This window comes from Larus michahellis, chromosome 10 (assembly GCF_964199755.1).
Source record: "Larus michahellis chromosome 10, bLarMic1.1, whole genome shotgun sequence".
Lineage (NCBI taxonomy): Eukaryota > Metazoa > Chordata > Aves > Charadriiformes > Laridae > Larus > Larus michahellis.
In genome coordinates, this window is record NC_133905.1 from 7,502,171 (window position 1) to 7,524,423 (window position 22,253).

Here is a 22,253-nt window from a genome sequence, read left to right on the forward strand (position 1 = left end):
ATGGTGTGATCATTTTTATGCCAAGTGACCAGCTAAAAATAAGTATCTGCTTGGCATACGTCGTTTCCACGGAGCAGGGTAAATACAAGCTTGCTGCTTGTGGCAGGGTCATGGTCTCCTGCTGTGGCCCAGAATGAAAGGTGAAGATTCACAATATTTATCCTTTCAGGAAGTGGCTGGGGTCCTGTTACAGGAAAGAAAAAGACGGACTGTTTGGTAGGTCGTTCAAGTTGTCTTCCCATGTTGGGCCACTAACTTAGCGGCAGCAGAAAGGGGACAGCCATTATCAATGCTGGCTCTGTGGGGACAGTAAAAATGAACTGATGGCTCTACTCCAGCTCCTAATAGAGCAGCTTGCTCTAATTGTGCCTTTTTGTAGAACAACATAGAGGATTAACTATTCTGCCGCTGCAAGTCACTGACTCTGAGGAGAGCATGAGAGTGTTGGAGGCAAGACTGCCGTGCAACAGCTTGTATTCCAAGCTCAGCACCAGTTGAGTGTGAAATCAATCTATCGCTTTTCACAGGCAATATAGCACTTTCATTAAAGCTTTTTGGTTTGGTTTTTTTTTTTATGGCCCTTGGTCCTCCGTACGCCAGTGGAAGCTTTGCCACTGGCATCCATGGATCTGGAATTCAAGATCTTTCGTTTTAGTCATCAAACAGCTATTGATAGAGCTGAATGATGCTCACCTTGCGAGCTCCTTTTGGCAGTGACTCAATATTACCGCACATGTTCATGAGACCTATGTCTTCTCATTGGGCCCCTGAGCATTACAGTGTAAAGCTAATGGTGTGCAAGTTTCTTGCTACATCGATTTTGAAGAGGAGCAGTCTTCCTGGTGGCTCGGACATTTCCTGAGCAATTGAAAGATCTGGGAAATCTTTCCTCAGCGCCAGGTTTTTCTCAAGCATGCCAATTTATGGCTTGGGCAAGGTGTATTTACATTAAGTTTTATTCTCTCATAAGGTTTTTCATTCAGTAACTGGCTAGCACAAGTTCATGATAGAAATTTGCTTGATGCTGAGTGCCCTTTACTCCTGTTGGCTTTAAAACGACTTATGGATACTAAGCTTCTTGCAGGATCATGCACCATCATTTATTTTACACAACAGTCTGTTTTACATAATACGATTTACAACATGAAAGACAGCAAGAATGTTCTTCTGAGAAAGAGAGTGTGAACCCTTTACACACTTAGGAAAAACATTCATATCCTGTATGTATTTTTCACATACTGGAATGCCCGCTATTTAACAGCACCAAGGGATTTAAATGAAAGCTGACAACAGAAATATCCCAGACATACCTCTTTTGTAAATACCTTTAACTTCTTTTAGCTGCCTGTCTTCTGGCTTTGCTTTGTCACATTAAAAGGCAAAATGTTAGAACTACTTTGTTTACAGGATTTCCAGAATATGCCAAATCATTTCTGTGTGCGGTGGAAAGTCAATATAGATGTATGAGAGCACTGTCAAAAACGCGCTGAGGAGAAGATATCTGGCATTGTGATTTTTCCCTTTCAGTGAAGCAGTTGCATTCCTACTGACTCAAATTCAGGCGGAACCGGGTCCTTTCCTTTACAGCTCTCGCCTGAGGAAGGAGCTGTGGGGTACAAACCCTGTGTCATTAATCTCATGGGTCCTGCTGAAAGGGCAAGGGCACCCTCAGAGAAGTTGCACAAAGGCTAATGAGCCTCATGTATTTGGAGAGCAAGGTGGGGACGTCTGCTGTGCATTGCCCGAGTGAACAGAGACCTTGTCCCATCCATTTGTTAGGGAACGTTTTCTTGCATAGCGGTGCAGGGGAGGTTGCAGCAATACAAAGATGATTAAAATGCTTACAGGTGAAGTGATTAAATACACATAGAGTTAGATCCTTGTCTTATTCTCAGAGAGAAGATAGTAACATACAGAGGCGGGAAGAATAGAAAACCTGCGTTGTAGAGATGGATTTGTAATTTCTGTGGAGCGGGAGATCAGGAAGGGCCACTAAACAATGCAGGGATTTTTATCAGTTGTTTAAAGAGTTGTTTAGTGATAGAATATGTACTAGGTGTAATGGGTTAAAGTTAGGTGCAGAATTCTGACCGTTTGATTAAAACATAGAATTTTCAATATATTGCTTTCTGAAAATTTTAGACTCCCCATTCACTAGAGTCCTTTGAAGTCCTTTGCTGTTTCAGTGTCCTCTGTCATGCTTCTCGTAACCTTGTGAAATGGGCTGGCTCTGCAACCTGAACAGACTTTCTGGCAGCTGCGGTATCCCAGAATTGTGCATTTTGGGATTTCATAGCACATAGAGATCCATGGCAAGCGAGATCTTTACCTTTTTTTTAATTTTATTTCCTTAATGTTTAGACTATTTCTGTGCAAGAAACCACTTATTCTTGCTATGTCGCACATAGTTGTAGGGTTAACTAATTTTGTTAAGATCTGGAATGTGCTTTTAAATATACTCTTGAGAAAAAATTTGCTGTAGCAGGAAATGAAGAAGATGAACTAATTGGTTGGCTTTGTCACCGGTTTTACGATTCATTTTTATGGTGCTGTGTCTTTATGAAATCATATGAAATGTATGAAATTGTCCTTGTTTGCAAGAATCTTTTGTTTGGGAATTCTTATTTGCAAGCCATGTTTCAGCTATAAATACATCAGCAGATTAGAATTTCATTGCTGCAGTTTTTCATAACTGCTTCAAGCACAATCTTCATGCAAATGGAGTAATCCCTCTGCAGTCTCTAGGTCAAAACTGGAAGAATGTTTGCAGGGACCTGACTGCCTTTTTTAGCTGGCTCCTATAGAAGAACAGACAGACAGTCATTGGAACAGCTCATGACATATGTTTGGCAGCAAAAGCACCCCTGATTCCAAGTTCCAGATTATACTTCTCAGCTATGGCTGGCCCTCTTCCTGGGCACTCATTAGCTTTTCTTTTAGTCATTTTACACCCTACAGAGGTAGTCTTCTGCTGCTGAGATTTCCCTGGGTGTTTTTTTTTGGTTGCTTCGTTGCAGAAGACCCAATCTCTCCTACGTAGAGGTATGAATGTATTGGGGTTTCCTTTGGGTGAAAGGGTGGCTGGCAGAAAGCATATACATTTTTTCTTAATGAAGAGGGAAGTGTGAACTCGGGGAGACAGTTCATGAGAAATCTGAAGTGCGTCCTGAGTCTTATCTTGCACCACGTAGCCCTCAGGTATGCATGCTTCAATGAAAGGCAGAACTGTTTCATCCCCTCCGTCTCAGACACCTATGTACATGGACCAATTCTTTTGTGCTTGAGCAGCAGATTTCTCTAGGACCGTATGAGTGGTGGCCACTTTTCAGACTCGGAGTCATCTTCCATTCCTGCCTGCAGCATTCTCTGTTCCTGAAGAGCAGTGCCAGAATGATGAAAACCACCTACAGCATCTAAAACAAGAGAATGAATAGCAACAAGAGAAACCTCAGAATGCAGAGAGGTGACTGGCTGGGGTAATTTAAAATAAAAAATGGCTCTTGTCTAGCAGCTCCTTTATAACACATAGTTACTGACCAGAATATCTCAGGAAACCATTTTGTATTCTGCTAGTGTAAACTTAGATAGCAGTTTTATCTTTAAAGATTAGGAGTTATTTGGGAAAGTTTCATTTCATTGTTGTATTTAAAACAGAACATTCCTGCTGCTTTGTCATCTAACTGTGCTATATATTAAACTGATTACTTTAGTGAAGCTGAGTTAAACAAATATTAGTCAGACTGCACATTTAAGTCTACTTATGGCATCGAGATAAAAATCCAGTCATCCCTTGTTATACGCACTTCCCTTCTCTTCCCTGGACTCCCCCAAGAAAGGTTTAAGTTGTTTGGTTGTTTGTATTCTTTGAAGAATATGAAGGTTTTGCACTTCAGACTAGCCCATTTCCTTTTTTAATGGGAAAAGCTCCAAGTATTTCTTTTCAAACAGAACTAGAAAGATTATTTTTGCAGACTTCTGTTGAGCAGTTTTGGACAACACCCTATAACAGGAAACCATGGTTTCTCCTAAATTTCTTCAAGATGAAAATAGATAAAGTTCCTGTTTTAAATTACTAACCGCAATTAATGATTTGAGATTATGATAGTAATTTATAAGTTGTTTTACCCTTCTACCCTTTTTATATAAATGAGTTTAGTCCATTGTCCAACTTCAAGTTCGTTATTGAACATATGGTATTTGAACTTGCAAGCTTTTTTTTGTTACTTGAAGAACGGCTAAGACAACCAACTCCTTATGCAAAACCAACATTCCTAAGAAATGGAAGTAGACGTAGTGGTTAGTCAGCGTTGAGAGTAATGGGTTTAAGCATAGGTTAGAAAGAAGGTAAGCTCTTTGGTTAGAGATGAAAGTATGGGCCTTTAAGGAAAGAGGTGATGGAATTAAAGGAACAAATATTCACAGTTGTGTCGCACAGAAACATTTTGAGCTTTCTCCTGAATCTTTTCATTTTGTATCTGCTGATAAGTGTAGGTCATAAAAACACTTCAGGAATGCAAACTAAACATAACCGCAACTTAACAAACTAAATATAACCACAACTTTGCAGAATATCAAAGCATTTTTGCACATGGAATCATGCAGCGTGGTCTGAGAACGGATATAAATGCCTGTCTAATTTCTCAAAACTTCAGTTTGTATCTGAGGAGTACTAAGTACATGTAATGCACACTGATACACATGGGCATCCAAGCGGTATTGCATGGGCAGAGGACCTCGTATTTCTTCTTGCTGTTCTGGGTGTTGAGGACCATAGGTGATTAGACTGCGACCAAGTCTGAAACTTCCATCTTTGCTCAACAGGATGACAAAAGAGTTGTGACACCTTTTTTCTCAGCCCATACAGTAAAACTAACATGATTCAGCACTAGAGCCAAATTCCTAGTATCTGCCAAGTTCGAACTAGCAATTTTAGTCAAAGTGGATGCCCTTGATGATGAAGTGTCAGGGCAAGATTGCAGGAACATGCAGTGCATGATTTGAAGATAAAAGTGCTATTACTGAAAATCTTCAGGATTGCAGAGTTAGGAGAACTTGTACTGTTTTATTAAAAAGAGACTGTTAGTTATATCCGATGGGCCCAAGACAGCCTGAAGCTTCTTACTAAGGAACTACGTGGAGGGGAAGTGGAACATAATCTTTTGAACTTTGCTTCTAGTATGTTCTTGGTTCATCATATTCCATGGAAGAACTCATCAAGGAGAGTCCCGGCTTTCTGTTAGTTTGGGGGGCGGGAACAAAAAGCCAAAAAACCCTACCTCTCCAAACCACTAAAATGTGTTATATGATGTTTAGATAAGGATGCTTTAGAAAACACCATATCACTTTTTGCTGGTTTCTGGAGCTTCAGAACCTTATGGTAACCTCTTTTTCCTTTTCTTTTCTTCTTTTGTTTATTTGAACGATGAATACAAAGCAGAAAGTAACTTTTTGGCAGTAAATGCTGTCTGGCATTGGAAACTATTTGATGGTTAAGTTAAGAATGAAAAATAGGGGGTTGGAATATGTGGTGGTTGAGCTGCTGTGCTGGCTGAGCTCCTTCCCCAATGGCCAGACATGTGTCTTGCTGCCATAGATTTATACTATGACATTTCTGCAGAAGAGGGAAGAAAAGACTATTTCTAAATGGGGAACGGAAAGGCTTTGTAACAGAGAAGCTGTTTTTACTTTGGTTACTAGATGCTTTCTGAAGTCTTCATTCATTTATTGCCTTCTAAAAGACAATACAACTGAATAAAGGAGTGTAATACCTTACAGATTACCTCTCATTTGCGCTTCCTTCTACCAGAGTTTTTCTCTTGCATGTTTGTAGAGCATCTAGCCCACGGAAACCCAATGCTAATGGTGGCATATAGGGCACACTATATTAATAATATTCATACTATGCTCCCACATCTATGTTATGTGTTCTGTACTATGGAATTACCCTCTTAGCCAGATAAGTGACTTAAGTGCCTGCTTTCCTCTCTCTTTCCATTCCCTGCAAAAGTGAGACTCGTTTCACCGTTCACTAGCTCAGGAAGAGGCATTTGAACATGAATTTCTTTTGCAATTGCCACAGTGGGACAGCGCTCGCATACCAGTGTAATTTGCATTGCTGTCTGAGGACGCTTCCATGGTTTAAGCACTTCAGGAGCCACCAAAGCAATTTATGCACTGGGCAGCCAAATGCATTCTTTGCTGCACCCTGCTGTGTAGCTCGTCTCCTCGCAAAACAGAAATCCTGTGTATTGCCCCACCTACCTCTCACAATCTCCTCCCCAGCTACACTTCTGTTGTTTATGAAATGAAAAAATGTCTGCTGAAGTGACCTTTGCTCCTGAAGGACTCTCCCTCTCCTGCGGCTCCTCTCCGTTGAGGTTACCAGCGCTGAGGTTACCGGCGCTCGGTGCCGCAGCTGGGTGCCACGGTGCGCTGGGGTGCACAGGGAGTGGGGGAGACGGCCCTTCCCTTCCCTCTCTGGTGGGATGAATCTAGTGTGCGTTGGGAGCTATAAAACTGTGTGATGGTGATGATCTTCCACTCCCGTACAGGCAGCCTGACCTAGAATATGTCCCATGGAAGAAACTCATACTTAATTACAAGTGTGAATTTAGGAAAACACTTCTGTTTATTTGTTACTAAATACGTAGTTTAATTGCCATGGTAAACTGGTTATGTGTTCTGGTAGTAAAGTACAGCTTATTTTTAAACTGAAACCGACTTTCATGAGTAAAATCCTTCCTGCAGCCTGTTAGCAGTGCTGTGGCTGAGCAGCTGGAGGAAAAAAGAACGTGCAATTTCCCATAAATAACTGCTGTGCCAACAGGAGCTCTACTAAGAACCAAGATACAATGGGGCAAATGATAGTATGGATGCTTATACATTGATTTTTTTGTTTGATAGGAGGAAAGTAACGATGACATTAGAAGATTTACCAAAAGGAAAATAAATATAAAGGTGGTGATTGGTTTACATGGAAATGGTGTCTTCTTATCGTATGGATACTTGATATTTTATAACAATAGAGGCCAAGCTAGTACATAAAGCATGTATAGCATGATTTATATTCAGGGGCCTAGTGACTGGTACTGTTATAGGAAGAAAAAGCATGTGGTTTTAATATGTTAAATTTGTCTTCAGCAGCAGAATGGTTTTTAAATACTATTGCTTTTTCCTCTCTCATTTCTCATTTCCCAAATTCCACATGATCCAGCCATCTGGCTTTCTCATTATCTGGCCTATTGTATATTGTTAGCCCACCTTTCTGTACAGAAGGGGAGACAAAGAAATTCCATATTTAATTTTGTGTAGTTACTCATTCTCTATTTGGAGTCAGATTTTAGTTTAATTTCTATTTTTTATGTGTTTCTTGGTCCTGTCTGGTTGTACTCCATGTTAGGGCCTGCTGACGGTTGCTAGCTCAGTGTGGAGGAAACACATGCGCTGCATGGGGTGTTGTTTTTTGCTTGCTGACTAAACTTTGGGGGCTTTCTAGCCCTTTGTGCAGCAGGGAGACATACGCTTTTTCTGTGGCATGAGCAGAGGTTAAACTGCTGCAGCCTGTAGACTGGCCAGCCCTGGGGCAGGTCTGTGTGCGGAGCTGCCGTTTCATTTTCAGGAGCTGTGCTCCCAGAAACTCTGCTGTCCGAGAGGTTTCCCTGTGACTCCCCTCTGCAGGGACAAGGCAATGCCAGCACCTGCCCGTGCTGAAGGCTGTGTTTAACCTCCTTTAGTCCCCTGTGGTGCAGGGAAGGGGAGAGCCATGGCTGCGATATAAACCCTTTGGAGCGGAGGGTGCTGTGTGAAGGTGGTCAGGGATGGGTCCGGGACTGAGCATGCTGGGAGGAGTGATATGACGCAGCGCGGGGATCCAGGTAACGCGGGCTTATAAAGAAATCCAGAAGTCTCTGCTTTATTCCGCTTGAACGTCTCGAAAATTCAGGTACTATTTAGAGGCTGGGTGGAAGGAGTGAGTGGGTTGGGTTGGCCAAGAGCATTACAGCAGATAGTGGGGGCAGAGCCGTTTCTGTCTCCGCGTGGCTGGGATCTGTTCCACATGAACTGCAAAGGCCTCTATGGCCTCGAGGAAGTACAGGAGTCAAGGATTGGGAGAAGTTAGCAAAATCTATTGACATTAATCCAAATTAACCTTTGAACACCTCACGTTTTCTGAATGTGTTTTTTTAAATGGCAGCAGACAGCAGTAAATGATCTTGTTTAATATCTCTGGGCTTCAGTGAATGTGAAACATTAGTATGAAATCTCCTTATTGTTATAATAAATATCTGGTTTAGCCTGATAAGAAGTGAGATGGTTCATAAAATGCTGGATGAGTAAGCCTAAAGAATCTGTTTAATTGAATCTTCTTTCTTACAACGTCAGAGTAGTTGAAAATAGAGGTCTGGGGAATTGTGGTAAAACGCTGCTTTGGCATTTTCTCATTGCCGGGCTGGGCTGGTGATGATCCTGCGTTGGGTCCCCATGAAACCAATTGTAGGCAAGTCACTCTTAACAGCAAACGAGGCATTTTCATATAAACCTTGACTGTATGAAAATGTGCGTGTGTGGGTTGGGAGGCACGTAGCTTAATTTCATAGGTCAAATAAGGAAGCGAGGTTGAAGTAGCGGGAAACGTGTTTCTTAATGTCACCGTTTTTTCTGTTTCTTTTAGAAACTCTATGTGTTATATTGCTTAGGGAACACTTAACAGTTATGTCTCTGAGTCCCTGTTGTTTACTGATGTGACCTTTTATATAGCTCTCTAATGTGGTGGGTTTTTTTCCCCATGTGAAATGAAGCTTAAATTTAAATTTCCCCTATCACTCACACTGGCATGGCTTGGACTTACAGAAGCTGAACAAGTGTCCCTGCCTCGAGTGAGTAATCTGCTGGAGCTAGTTATATGAGAAAAGGCTCTAAGAAAGGTTAGTACGACCTACTTTAAAATATCCATATTGCATGTATGAGACCTTTGTTTTAGGCAACAAAAAAAGAAGATAGAACCACAAAAAAAGTGATTAGCTATCACGTCATTTGTAAAACCTAAGCACTTCAAAGCAAGTTAACGAGTAGTTAAGGGGATCATAAATGTTATGCCTAGGTAGTGAATACCCACATTATACTTGCCAAATGCAAAGAAGTGCTTATTTCTTCACGCAGAGGTCTGAGCTCTGACCAATAGATTTCTGAGACTTCTTAGAAGTTACTTCTCCTTTTATGTCATGATCTTACTATTTCCTGCCATGCTGCAGCCTTCTCATCATCTGGGAAAAATCACGTCAAGTTGTCAAACAGACTAATTGGTTTAATATTTTGCAATTCTTTCACTTGAAAACTGATTCTTAGCCAATGATAAAATCACTTTTGTTTTAAATGTTAGTGTCTTTGGCAGATAGAAGTATTAGATACTTTGATAGGATTTTCAGAATCGCCCATGGGTTTTGGATGTTTAATTCCCATTAATTTCTGAGAGGTTCTTTGCCTCCCTCAGGACACTTTCAAAATCTCAGCCTTTGTAAACCTTCTGGTAATGGCTGGTTTTAAAATCCTTTCAGTTTCAACTTAATGGCAAATCTGATTCTCACCCAGTTTCTATGACTATAAAAGGAACATAGGACTTTTCCTTGGAGTACTGGGTGAGGGAGACAGCCAAAACAAGCACAAATAGGATCACAGCGACAACCTCGCGGAGATCCGACGCCTCTTTGGGAGGGAGCTCTGTTTGCTTTTGCAGCGCTGCGGGCAGAGGGCACATCCTCTCCTTGAAATGAGCTGCTTCCCACTGGGACTGAGGGGAGGGAGAGGGTTTACAGGCACAGAAGTGACCCAGCGCGCGTGAACCGGCGAGGACGGCTGTGGCTCCCACTGGTGTGCTGCACCTTCACGTCTCCCCGTGCAGAAATTCCTGGTAGTGTCGCTAAAATATGGCGGTGGAAGAACTGGGGTAGATCTCATCTCCTTTGACTTGTTATATTTCATATCTTGGAACATGAGGCTATGATAGAAGGACGCTCAGCTGGGGGGCAGCAGCTCCAAAGAGATTAGAGAAAGGCTGGTATTACCCACAAAGCCTTTCTTGAGGTTTTGTTCAGAAACATACAGCTTGAGGAGCTTAGTAAATTCTGGGTTAAAACTCGTAAGTGAATTCAGAGGCAGACAATATGGCCTGTGAAATCTGGGCTGATGACTGTGAGAAAGCAGAATGTGTAAAACAATGGGGCTGGAAGCAGGCTGGGAACGCAGCCTTAGGCTAGCCTGGGAGTTGCGATGCATGTGATGAAAGCAGCCTGGTCCAGTAGGGAAATTCTGCCTGAAAACTTCACTTCTGCCCTGAAATCATCAGCCTTCATCTCTGTATTGCTGACATTTCTTGGCTCAACGATTTGACTTGTCAGTAGCAAAAGACGACGTGAGAAAAAACATTTTGCAATTCATGTTGTTCCTTTGCATTCGTTCAAAATGGCTGCTGGGCAAGGGAGAGAAAGACTTCTTCCAAAGTTTAAGAAAGGGAAGTGCAGCAGCGTGGCCCTGGGTCATGCTGTGTAGTCTGGCTGTGTCAAGAGTTAGCAGTAATCCTCCAGGAATTACTCTGGAATGCCTGAAACTCCAGAATGGTTTCCTAAACAGGCCTTTTCCTCCTCAAAAGGAAGGGTGGGGATGCAAAAGTGACCATTGAAACGATCTTGTCGAACCAGGGGTTGCAAAAGATGCATTGCTGTTGATCAGAGACACCACTGTAAAAATAAAGGGCATCCAGCGTGCCATCTTAATTTTTCTGACTTGCGTTTGTCTGCTGTTTCAAGTCCTGTCCTTTGTCTTCAAAAGCACTGGAGAGATGTGCAACATAAAGGGAACGATCATGGGGCCACCAAAGAGTCCCGTCTTTGTTGTTGTTTATACCAAAGTATTATGTTATGCTATTGGCAAAGTAATTTTCAGCTCCAAGTGAGACAAGATCAGTCACAGTGGTTTTCACAAGATTGATGTGAAGAGCTAGAGTGGTGCTAATTAATCAGGGATGGGGAGAGCGTGTGCCTGCATACTCAATTAGTGTAACATTTCCTAAATTGGAAAGAAGCTCTGCCATACAGTAATACTATAGCTAAGCCTGAAGGGTGCAGAGTAACTCATTACTTGAACATTTGCACCCCAAGACACTGTTGAATGGTAAACCCACCGTGATTTTCTATTGTAGGTACTGCAGTGCTGAGAGTAACCAAAACCGCTTGAAAGGCAGCATTTCATTTATTTAGAGGATGTTATATAACTAGGCTCCTTAATTATATTTTTACTTAAACAGAAAGAGGAATGGTTGTTTGTTACAGTACATCATCTTTGACGTAAACAATACTTAGTTACAGCTGCTTTTCTGTGAAATCCGGTCTCTTTTAAGAAAAACTGCAGGTTGTGATAGCTGCTACAACGCTATAAATAATAATAAAATGGTAGTTCCAGCTTTGTTCCAATACTGCACATGGAAGCTTAAAAATGAAGACTGATCTCCAACCTAAAAAAGGCATAGATGGCAGAATACTTTCTGTGCTTGATATCTAAATTAATTTCATTCTTAAACTCTAGTATTTGTCCTTGTTTGTTCTTATGTTACAGTAAAGATACCTTTTCTTGCCTATAGGTAGAATAACCTGTAAGCCATTGTGATCCAAAGGAGCAGAAGATTTTTGTTAAGTCTTTGAAAATAAAGTGATTTAGTGGTATAGCAGCTTTAATTTTATCCAGATTTGTAGTTTACATCAGGCACAGCTGTTGAGTAAACCTGCAGAATGAATTAGAAATGGATTAATGAAGCTCTAAGACAAATACATTAGAATATTTTAAACAGCTCTCAAGGAAACAGTTTTATTTAATTTTAGTCATGTAATGGCTTTATACTCTGAGCAAAATAAAGTAAAACAATAGACTCTAATTCTAAATTGACAGCCAACGTATAATTTTTTCCACAGGCTTTTGAAGTATGCAAACCCATATAATTATTTTCTGACTAGTGAAATTGGTTCATATGGTTTATGAGGGAAAGAAGCCCTCCCTAACAAATACGGTCTGTGGCAGCTGGCCCGATACCTGCTATGCCACTCCAACGGCTATAAAACCAGAGATAACGGTCCAATTTCATTTGTAGTTACGCTGCTATAAATCTGGAGGAAGTTCATTGGTCTGATTCCAGCATTAGAAACCTAAGTTACTTTTCCTCTCCCAATCTCTGTCATTTCAGGCCATGCTCTTTGCAATATAGCATGGATGAAATGTGTCTAGTATCTTTGATATCTTAAGTCAGAAATAGGTCACTGGTGTTTGATTCTCCAAGGGAAAAATACTCAGTTCAGCAGCCAGACAAGGGGAGAGGAGGTTTGATCACTTCTGATAGACTTACTCATCTTAAGAGAGCCTCAAGCTGATTGTGTGCCTTATTCCAGCTTCTGTCTTGTTTCTGCTGAAACAGTCCTTGAAAACACAAACTTCTGACGCTCCTAGGTTTGCTGGAAGAACCTGAGAACTAGTTGCTATCTTAGCCTTTGGGTTGTTGTCCTCATCTGTTGAGCATGTGTTACTCCTGTAGCATGGCTAACACAACAGGAGCTGCCTAGCAAATTTAAGAAAGTGCCAGCGGGTTTACTTGTCTTAATCATACTGCTGTAGCTAAACTGCTGCAAATCTCTTATAATTCAGAATATCCTCCTTTTTGCAGTTTAGCTGAAGTGTTACTACCCGAGAATTGAATTTGGCAGAAGGAAGATTGCACCTGTATGGAAGAGGTGGTGGACTCCCACTGATAGACACGCTCTTGCTGAGTTGCTCTGTAGCTGTTTGCTTGAAGTATGACTGGTGAAGCTTGGCTAGAGATGGATTTATTCTTTGTTCTGCTTATTTGTGGTGTCTGCTTGCTTTACAATTGAAACTACTCCTGTAAGAAGTTGAGAAGGGATCAGGATTGCTTTACAAAAGTGCAGGTACTTGGGAATCTGGTTATAACAGTGTTTGTAAGAAATAATTATCCTTGCCTCATGTTCAAGACATCCAAGGTACGCACTTCACCTATCTAAACATAGGTCAAATTCAGCTTAGCCTACTCCTGGGAGGGTTGAAAAGCCTGCGCATGTAGTTAAATTCCAGTGCAGTGGAACAAATCCTCTGGTTGACTACTTAGGGTAGATAGTTATTCTAAAAATGCTACTGACATTAGAGAGCATACACAAGAGTTTGTCTTGGCCCACTCTTTTGTGCATTGTTCAGAATATCATACCCTTCTCTGGCCATTGACCGTGGCTGATCTGCGTAAGAGTTTCCTGTTCTACACCCTGCAGAATCACCTGGAGTGGCATATACTATTTTATTTTTTTTCATCGCAGTGACTTGGTTGTGCTTAAAGTCTGTGTGAGTAAAAGTTAATAAAATTCAAGTCAATAAAATATAATAAATAGCATCCCTGTTACAGGTACAAAATGATACTACTGTACCTCAGTCCTGCAGTTGTAGAGCAGAAAATGATTCTTAGACAAAATGTGATCTTTCACAATCCAGTATATATTTCTCTCACTTCTGTGTGACTTCATGGTTTAGTCAGAAAAAGCTCCCATTTCTTCTCTTAGACCATAATTTGTCTGTCTTTGTTCCTACTTTGTTGAGTGCTGTAATCAATCCCAATTATCTCCACGTCTCTGCGTCTGATTTCAAAGGATGATATCATGCCATACACAAAACTATTGGGGTTACCAATTAAATAAAATATTGCAGAGTGGGTTAACATATTAGCAACCTTTGTTCAGGATATTTTTTTCAAAGATAATCTGAGTTATTAGCTAGTGGAGCAGGGACACAAGTTTTGTCATTAAATGCAGCTGACTGAAAATTGAGTTAAGTCTTGTAATTATATGGACAAACAACCCTGGAAGCTGTTTCTGCTCAGGCCATTGTTCTCTGATCAAAAGGGGTTTGTGATAGAGTCATCTTTTTTATGAGATGGGAAATGTGAGTTGTATGCAATGTGCTACCTTAACATCATCTGTTATGTATTGATAAGATGTTTTCAAACTTCTGAGAATGAAACGTGATCCTATAGTAGGCTATGATAGTAAATTTTTTTCTTTGTATGGAAATCACGTATTTATTGTCCTTTTGTCACTGCTTTAATTTTGGCCATGATGTTAGCTGTGCTGTTCGACGTTTTCAGTGACTTGTGTGAAATGGGGTGATGTTTTAGCCCCCTTTCAAAAAGGAGCAGACAATAACTTTCCACGAACGCAGCTCTTCGGGGAGGAAACACTGCGGGCCTTTTAATGTGTGTGAGAGGGAATGAAAACTAGCACTCGGAAGCTGAAGTCCCACAAATAAAAAAGATGCACGGCTGCGGACCGTTGGTCGGAGCCAGTGGGACGTTTCTCATGTTCCTGGGTTCTTGTGTCATCTGTCCAGGAGCGCAGGTGTTGAGGCCCTGGATGTGCTTTTTTGCTGATGGATGCACCGCAGGATGACTGTGGGCCAACGGTACTGGAAGAACTGGGGAACACTTCTCAAAGTTCCCTCCCCTGACTTAATGCAGAACAGAGCTGGGTGTCTCTTCCAAGGTCTTCTCAGTCTTAGAGAGTGAGTTCCTGTTTAGGACCATTTGTTTGTGAAGCCCTTGAGCTAATAAGCCCCTTTATTAACCAGTAGCTCTGGGTTACCTAGTCCGGACATGCGAGCTGGCTGCCTGGTGCGGCTTCTTAGGTCCTGAACCAGTGGTAGAGCCCAGGATTGTCTTTGTCAGCTGGTGAGAAGCTTGGCTGAAAGGCACACATTAAAATCCAAAGAGAGCCTTAATGGAAGGGCCAAGCAGATGGAGATCAGCGTGGAGGCTGGTAAACAGGATAGTAAGACATAAGACACAACTTGTACTGTCTCCCTCAGGCTGCATCTGTTACTGGAAATAAAACTTGGGGTTGTCATTATTTTAACTTACCAAATATGTATGAGCTGACAAAAGGCAGTTCTGCTATCTCTAAGTGTTTTCATGGTAATGCATCTTACGTTTCTGCATAAGGACACAACTCTATTGCTGTAACTTCACCTCCTAATGCAGGCGCTGAACACATGAAGGGATTGCGTGTATTCACACCCGTATTCAGCATCATGCATTTGCTGCTAATCATTGATAAATTGTATGCCAGGCCAGCTGTACGGTTTAATTCCTGCCCTCTGCCTGTTTGTAAATAACATGACTATGCATATTGAGTCATATTCCAGATACTTTATTGACAGTAACTTTTTATAACCTTATACCCGTGGCTATGTTTAAGTGGTTTATCATTGGCTATATATCTATGAAATAAATTAAACACAGTTATTTATAACAAAATGAATCTAAGTAAAGCTGTAAAGTGATTATGGTATTTTTAATAAGCAAAGGATTTGGAAACCACTATGGTTTCCATTTTTGCAAGTGAATTAATATAATTATGTGTTTTAGTGACTAAAATAAAAAACAAATTGCAAAGCATGTTTTTTATTCTAATAATAAACTTGGCTAAAATGCTGATTCTTCAAATGCATTCTAATAGGTAGGAAAGGATGATGTTGTTAATAAGACAGCAGTCTTTCATCACCTCTGTATTTTGAAAGCCTTGTTGATTCTGATTTTTTTTGATGGATTTCCTTTTTTTGTTTTGTTAGGGTTTTTAGGTTTGGGGTTTTTTTTTTGTAGTTTTTGGAACAGAAAAGTGAAGATTATGTTGAGAAAGTGTCGCGTAGAAGTAACCATGCAAGTATAGTCCTGTTTTGAACTTAGTAAAAGTTTCTAAATTGAATGCTTTAAGTTACATGTTATTCTTGTTCATTCCTTGTAGTACAAAGTACAAATCCCCTATATAACATTTTTAACTTTCAACCTTAGGAGCTGTGATTTGAAAATATTTTGTCCATCTGTTTAAATGAATATTTTTACTCCCGCTTTTTAATTTGGAAAAGTATGATAGAGGAGTGTTTACTGTGGGCCAAGTACATCAAGGATAATGTTTTAGTGCCCTATAGAAGGGTGTATTTCAGTGGGGGCACATTTGCTGGTAGGTCTAAGGTCCCTTCCCACACTGGGACCTTGACCTCGAGTCTCTTCTCTGCTGCCGGTGCTGCTTCTCATATTGGTAAAATGGATTCTCGCTTACCTCTATGAAGTCCTCTGTGCTCGTCAGGGGGACAGTGGTAGATATTTTATGAGTGAAGTGTGTAAGGATAAGACACGTGGGAAGTGGTATAGTGTCCACTGAAAATGATGGATGTCTTTCCTCTTACACAGAGGTTGAACTGGAAGCTAAGACACATGGTGGTCCTTGGGTAGGAGTTCTGCATGGTACAGCGTGTGTGTGCATGTAAATTGACAATCTAATTGTGAATGTATTTTAAAAATTGGCTTTTTATATGAGCCGTGGTTTACAAAATGTTTCTAATGATTCGATTTTTATTACATAAGCTCTCTTCTGCTTTTGATTACTGTCTGGGCGTAAAGACTTTATTTTATATGTCCTTTTATAATTTTATATAGAAGCTGTCAAAACCTAAAGGGATTCTGCACTGTTTGTATATTAAATCAGTCCTGATGGTCTTAATCTCATCAGTAATTAAAAACAAAGTTAACTTGGTACTTGATTGAGATGTAAGGATGTTGATAATTCAATGTTTCCCCCTCTAGAACGGTAATGTTTTGGAGATTTTGTTTACAACAGCATTTCATAGTCATTCCAAAAAGTTGAATCTTATATCCATGGGGTTTTCTTAACGTTTTTCTTTCTTTGGATAAACTGATTTCGACTCAACCATACAGGTGGCAAGATCCATGCAGGTCTGACTATGTGTAGTGTGTGCTATGCAGTGTAACTAGGGGGTTTTTAAGCTTTATTTGGGGGTGGCATCATGAAGTAGGTGGTTGCGGGTGGTTGGTAGTGAACCCTACAGAACTGTGTTGTTGCATAAGGGACTGGATGCCAGTATCTTCCTCTTCATATAAATTCTAGGGATACTGTAAGTATCGTGTAGTCTGAGTCCCTGTGTAGGGTACACATAAAAACACATCCAGTACTTTCAAAGCCAAATAGTCCTTGCTAATGTTTGTCCTTTGCATAAACACGGTTTTTATCTACAGGCTGACTTTACAATAGCTTGGTTAATTCCCCTTGCTGCTAGGTTAAGCTGATTTCTGCCCCAGCCTCTCTGGAGTAGGTTAAAACTGGATGTCTTCCAGGAGCTCTTAGATCCCACTGGTCAACTATTGCTGAAGGAGCCTGTATGGCTGGCAAATTAATTTCTGCCCTATTGAAATTAAAAACAAATAAATAAATGCTACAGGCTGAGGGTGCATCGTAATATAAGTAATAAATTCATGGTAAAATATATTTATACTGAAACAGGGAGGCACCATGTATCTTCGGTGATTTATACACACAATTTGCCAAGTTACTGAGCTAATATTAATTTGTGGGAGACATCAACCTTGCTCTGCAAGATAATTTAGATTATTCCTTGTACAATTCCTATGCATTCACATGAAGCTGTGGGAAAAATAAAAATATTAATAAAGGACTTAAAAATGGGAATGCCTATGGGAAAGGAAAAGCCCCATACATCCCTGAATAAATTTTGTTCCTTACATGCTGATTTATTTCTTAATTCTCATTCTATTCTATTATATTTTTGATAGTTTTCTAGCCTGTGTTCATCACCATGGTATTTGAACACTTTCAGGTAGTCCATTAAGTAGCATGTTCATCACATCATTATACCCTGTCACCGAGGAGAGGATTAAATAGTGATATTGTATCTATTAATCTGGGAAACTGTGCTTCAATTACAGCAGACTGGAGAATGGATGAAGAGATACGTTTTACTGGTGTATGGCTTTGATAGAATATTTATATTTTATTTAATTTTGTCTGTTTTCTAATGTCTTTGTCTTTTAAAAAAAAGAAAATTAATTGAAAATCCACATACTGATATAGGAGAATTACCTATCTTGATAATTATCAAATGACATATAATAGTCTTACAACGAAAGGAATGTTAGAATCTGTCTGTCTGTCTATCCAAGGAGAAAAAAAAATAAAATTATTTACAAACCACTGTGCAAGTAGGCAGTCTAAGGAAGGGGTCAGGAATAGAAAAATTACTGAAATATATTTAGATAAGAATACATCCACAGTAGAGGAAAACAAACCAGAAAATTCCAAGTCCTGGTAGTTAAAAAGGGAAAAACTCCTGGGCTTGGAGGGGACACAAACGAACATCAACCAAAGTTATGATAAAATATTGAAGAAATATTTTAAACTATTCCCATGCAGCATTCACACTTCACTGCAAGTACGTGCACAGGGACATAGCAGACTATGTAGTTAGGTTATATTAGCTCGCTGGAGCTAGATGGAAAAATTCAGAAGTTATGTAAAGGTTTTAAAACACAGATATTGCATCCTGGCAGGAGAAGCAACTGTTGGGAATGGTGGCGAGTAAGGCTTCTGTAAATCTTTAATTAAGCAAATTCATTCCTTTTTTGAAATCTTTTGACTACATAATTGAGAGGAAAGTTTTCCAGAATGTTGTTGTTCTGCAATCTTTGCCTTTTTCAAATGTAACAAAGATTTTATGAAACTAACCTGCTAAGATACTTGTCTTCAAGTTATGCATTTTTCATTTATCTCTATTTTAAAAGCAATCATTTAAAACCTTGGAGGGGAGGAGCTAGCACGACTTGTATGTTCAGCTGAGACAACTTTGTGGCCGGAGTTTTCCAGGTGGTATTAATAAGGTCATGATTATAACAGCAGCCAAAGGGTGTATTCTGAGAAGGCTGTTGGCAAAGCAGGAGGAGTATGGACACTGGCTCTGCACCCCCTTGGACATGGCTCTTCTAGAATTAAAAAGGTACAAATTTAAAATAGAGATTGTCCCACAGTGTAGTAAGTCTAATGCGGCTTCTGTAATTAATGGTTCCCTTGTAATGGAGCCCCAGACGGGAAGGGGAAATGGTATCACACTCAGGGTCGTGCTCCCTGGGCTCAGTTGTCCCTGCTCTGTTCCCAGCACCTCGTGTCATCAGAAATATGGGAACTTGGCGGGGGGCAGCAGGAGGTGATGTGAGGGAAAGCAGAAGTAAATGTGAAATGTCCTTTGGGTTAAAATACTACTGTAGGGAAAATGCAGAGACCGCTTCCTGAATGCTTCTGAGTGTGAATATTTCTCATAAATGGAATGAGATTTAGTGAGTGCATTATACGTCCCTGCTTTGCAATAGAAACAAAACCATATAAAGATCAGAGCAAAGTGCAAGCTTAGAAAATGCATTCATTCAGTGTATTGCTGTACTATCTATTTCTTGACACTTGTAATTTGTTTATCTTCTGGTTTTACTAAAACAATTAGCTCACCCCCACTATTCTCCCTAAAAGTGTTGGTGATGAGCAGTTAATTATGAAATCACTTTATCACAGTTTCTTAAATGCTGTTTGTTGATTGACCAATGACAACATACTAATAATTACCTGTAACTCTTTCTGATTTATCTTGTTTTACAGTAAGCTACATTTAATAATAGCAGCCTTGCTTTGCCTCCAACCCTCTAGAGACCTGCTTAAGTAATAATTACTTGCAGATGCCGCTCGTTTGTGCCCTGATTCACACCCATTTAGCCCCAGTGAGGTCAGGCCTTTCACATTTGTGTTTTCCATCTTTAAGCAAAACAATATGTTGATAGAAGAGAACAGAACATGAAAAAGAAATACAGAAGGATTTGTGTATGAATGCTGCCCACCGGGAACAAGGGCTTTGCCTCACAACTTCTGGAGCGGCTTCTTCAAGGGAATCCCCACTGGCTCAAGGTAATGGGGACCGCTTTCCTTCTGCTCGGTGATTGGTTTTGGCCGAAAAGTTGAAAAATTGCTTTCGACCAATATCACAACCTGAAGCGTGGATCAAGTGGCTTAGTTTCTCAGGCTGATGCTTCTGTCCACCTGTCTGTCCTCCCAAAAATCTTTGCATCTGCTGGAAAGGCTCCTGAATGTGATGGGACAGGAAAAGTGGGGTTAGGAGTGTTGAATACATTGCAGTTTGACAAGTTTTGTGAAAACGGAGGCCAGGGTAGAGAAAAAGAGCTCTGTTAATGCCCAGCCCTGAGAGGAATGGTGCTGCAGGGACTGCGCTTTCATTAGACATCAGCTAATCCCCTGGGGAACCAGCTGTTGCCAGTGCCTTGACTCTGGGATGGGGGAACCTTAAATCAGATTACACACACTATTAGACACTGGTGAAGCTAACCACAAGACGCAAAATCCATTGCAAATCCAAGTTCCTTTAGTTTTGCTACCCAGTTTCCCATCGTGTGTGCAAGGGTCCATTCCTAGGAGATGCTGAACACCTTTAGCTAAAGTAGAGTCTGATCATTGATGTTCGCTCGCCTTGAGCCTGTCTTGGCTCTTATGGGCATTTAAAGGAATTTATGTTGCATAATCGAACCTTGTCTGAGTAGGCATTAGTGAAGACGACATGGGAAATCATCCTGTGACAGGTTTTAGTCGTGAAATTTCAAAAGTGCTTTTGCCTGTGTGTGCCAGGAAAGGAAAGCTCCATATATTTGCGTGCGTTGTCTTTGGGTAGCAGTGAAAAAGATAACTGACCACTTGGTTTTCTGGGAAAGAAAGGGGCATTATCAAGGAAGATACTGGAAAAGTTAATTAGAATACTAAATGAGCAAATATCTTACTGTCGTTACTTAAGCTTTCCTAGGAAAAGAGATAACTTAACATTAATTGCCTTTCAGAGTAATGGTGGAGGATTATGACAAATGAGTATGTGGGATACAGGACGAACATTCAGATACAGGAGAAATAGGGCCAAACAAATAATATTAATAATAATAATTTGTGGATGTATATGTGTCGGAAATAGTTGAAAAATGTTTTTAAAATTCAATTAATCTTATATGTGTGTGCATGCAATTTTTTTATTGGATTAGCAAGGACATCTTTCAGAATTATGAAATACAAGCTGTATTCTCCAATACTGAGAGCTCTTATAATTGCCAGAAGTACAGTAAATGTCCCTATCATTCTCTGGGTTTAATCTCAGCATAATTAGCTCCTTGCACAATAGAGTGTTTAATTTGAATGGCTGCCAAGGCTCATTAAGTTAGAGAAGTAGTTCCTGAGATCTCTGTTGTTAAAATTGGGAGTCTTCTAGGGGAAAATTTTCACTGGAGGTGTCACAGGGCTCTTTTTGATATTCCAGCATTAATTTTAGGCAGGAAACCAAATATTTAAAGAGATACTGATGCATCTTTCTACCAGATGCTAGAAGTTGGACTTCACATCTTGCTCAGAAACGTGTCTGCGATCTAGCAGATCTTTCAGAGAAAACTGGGACAAAAGCAGTGTGCAATTTGTACTGCCTTGAGCAGTGAAAGAGAATATTTTTCTAAGAAGGGGTGTGTATCCATTTTCTTCCTGGTGATAGTTGCAAAGTAATTACTCTTCTTAATTTGGAGAATAGGAACCTTACAGTGAATACTATTGTGATTTATTTGTAATAATGAAATCCTTTCATCAAATATTTTCACTCATATTTAATATGAATTCTTGACTCTGATTATCTCTGTTCTGCTTCTCTGAGTTGTTTTCCCACTGCAGAAAACTATTTCCAATGCACGTAGCTGGCAGTGGGACTACGGTGCTGACTGAAGGTAATCGTGTTCCTCGTGGTACCTGGCAATTACCTGTGACTCATTCATATTGTCACCTAAATTAAAGCAATGCTAGACTGCATCATCTCGATGGATCTCATATTTCTGTTTTTCAGATTGGAATACTAACAGTGCTGCTTCATGTCGCTTCTAGACTGCTTGAAACTAGATGTCAAAGGCTATACCAAAAATGCTAGAAGAATATCAAAAGCTAACCAGCTTGTTTGCAGAGTTTGAGGCTGATTCTGTGCAGAATCATATGCTGCTTTACACCATTGGGACCTTATCTGTGTTGCCCATTGCTTAAGGTGTAAGCTAGCTACGCAAATACAAGCTGATGTCAGGGGAAAAAAAAAAGGCCCTCAAAAAACCACTGACATGTCTGCAGACCCTGTTATTTTTCTCTGACTTTGGATATTTTGCTCCTCTCTGAAGCCTCATCTTTTTGGATTTATAGAGCAGGCGGTGTCTGTTCCTTTATCATGTGCTTTGTGATGGCCTCGGGACAGTAGAAATTATATGATAAAAAAAGAGTGAAGAATCAGAC

General features: G+C 40.3%; 1 protein-coding gene across 3 annotated transcripts in view; it reads left to right on the forward strand.

Annotated features, from left to right (window-relative positions):
* PTPRG (protein tyrosine phosphatase receptor type G) overlaps positions 1–22,253 on the forward strand; it is a 415,376-nt gene that overhangs the window by 142,813 nt on the left and 250,310 nt on the right. Inside the window, exons 1-2 of one of the 3 annotated variants that reach the window (XM_074602190.1) lie at positions 18,814–18,897; positions 19,708–19,850. The exons of 1 other annotated variant lie outside the window; for it this stretch is intronic. In XM_074602190.1, coding sequence (XP_074458291.1) covers positions 19,769–19,850 — 82 coding nt within the window. In that variant the 5' untranslated portion in view covers positions 18,814–18,897; positions 19,708–19,768. Of the gene's footprint in view, positions 1–18,813; positions 18,898–19,707; positions 19,851–22,253 lie in introns of those variants that run through there. One more of the 3 variants, XM_074602191.1, reaches the window with a different exon arrangement.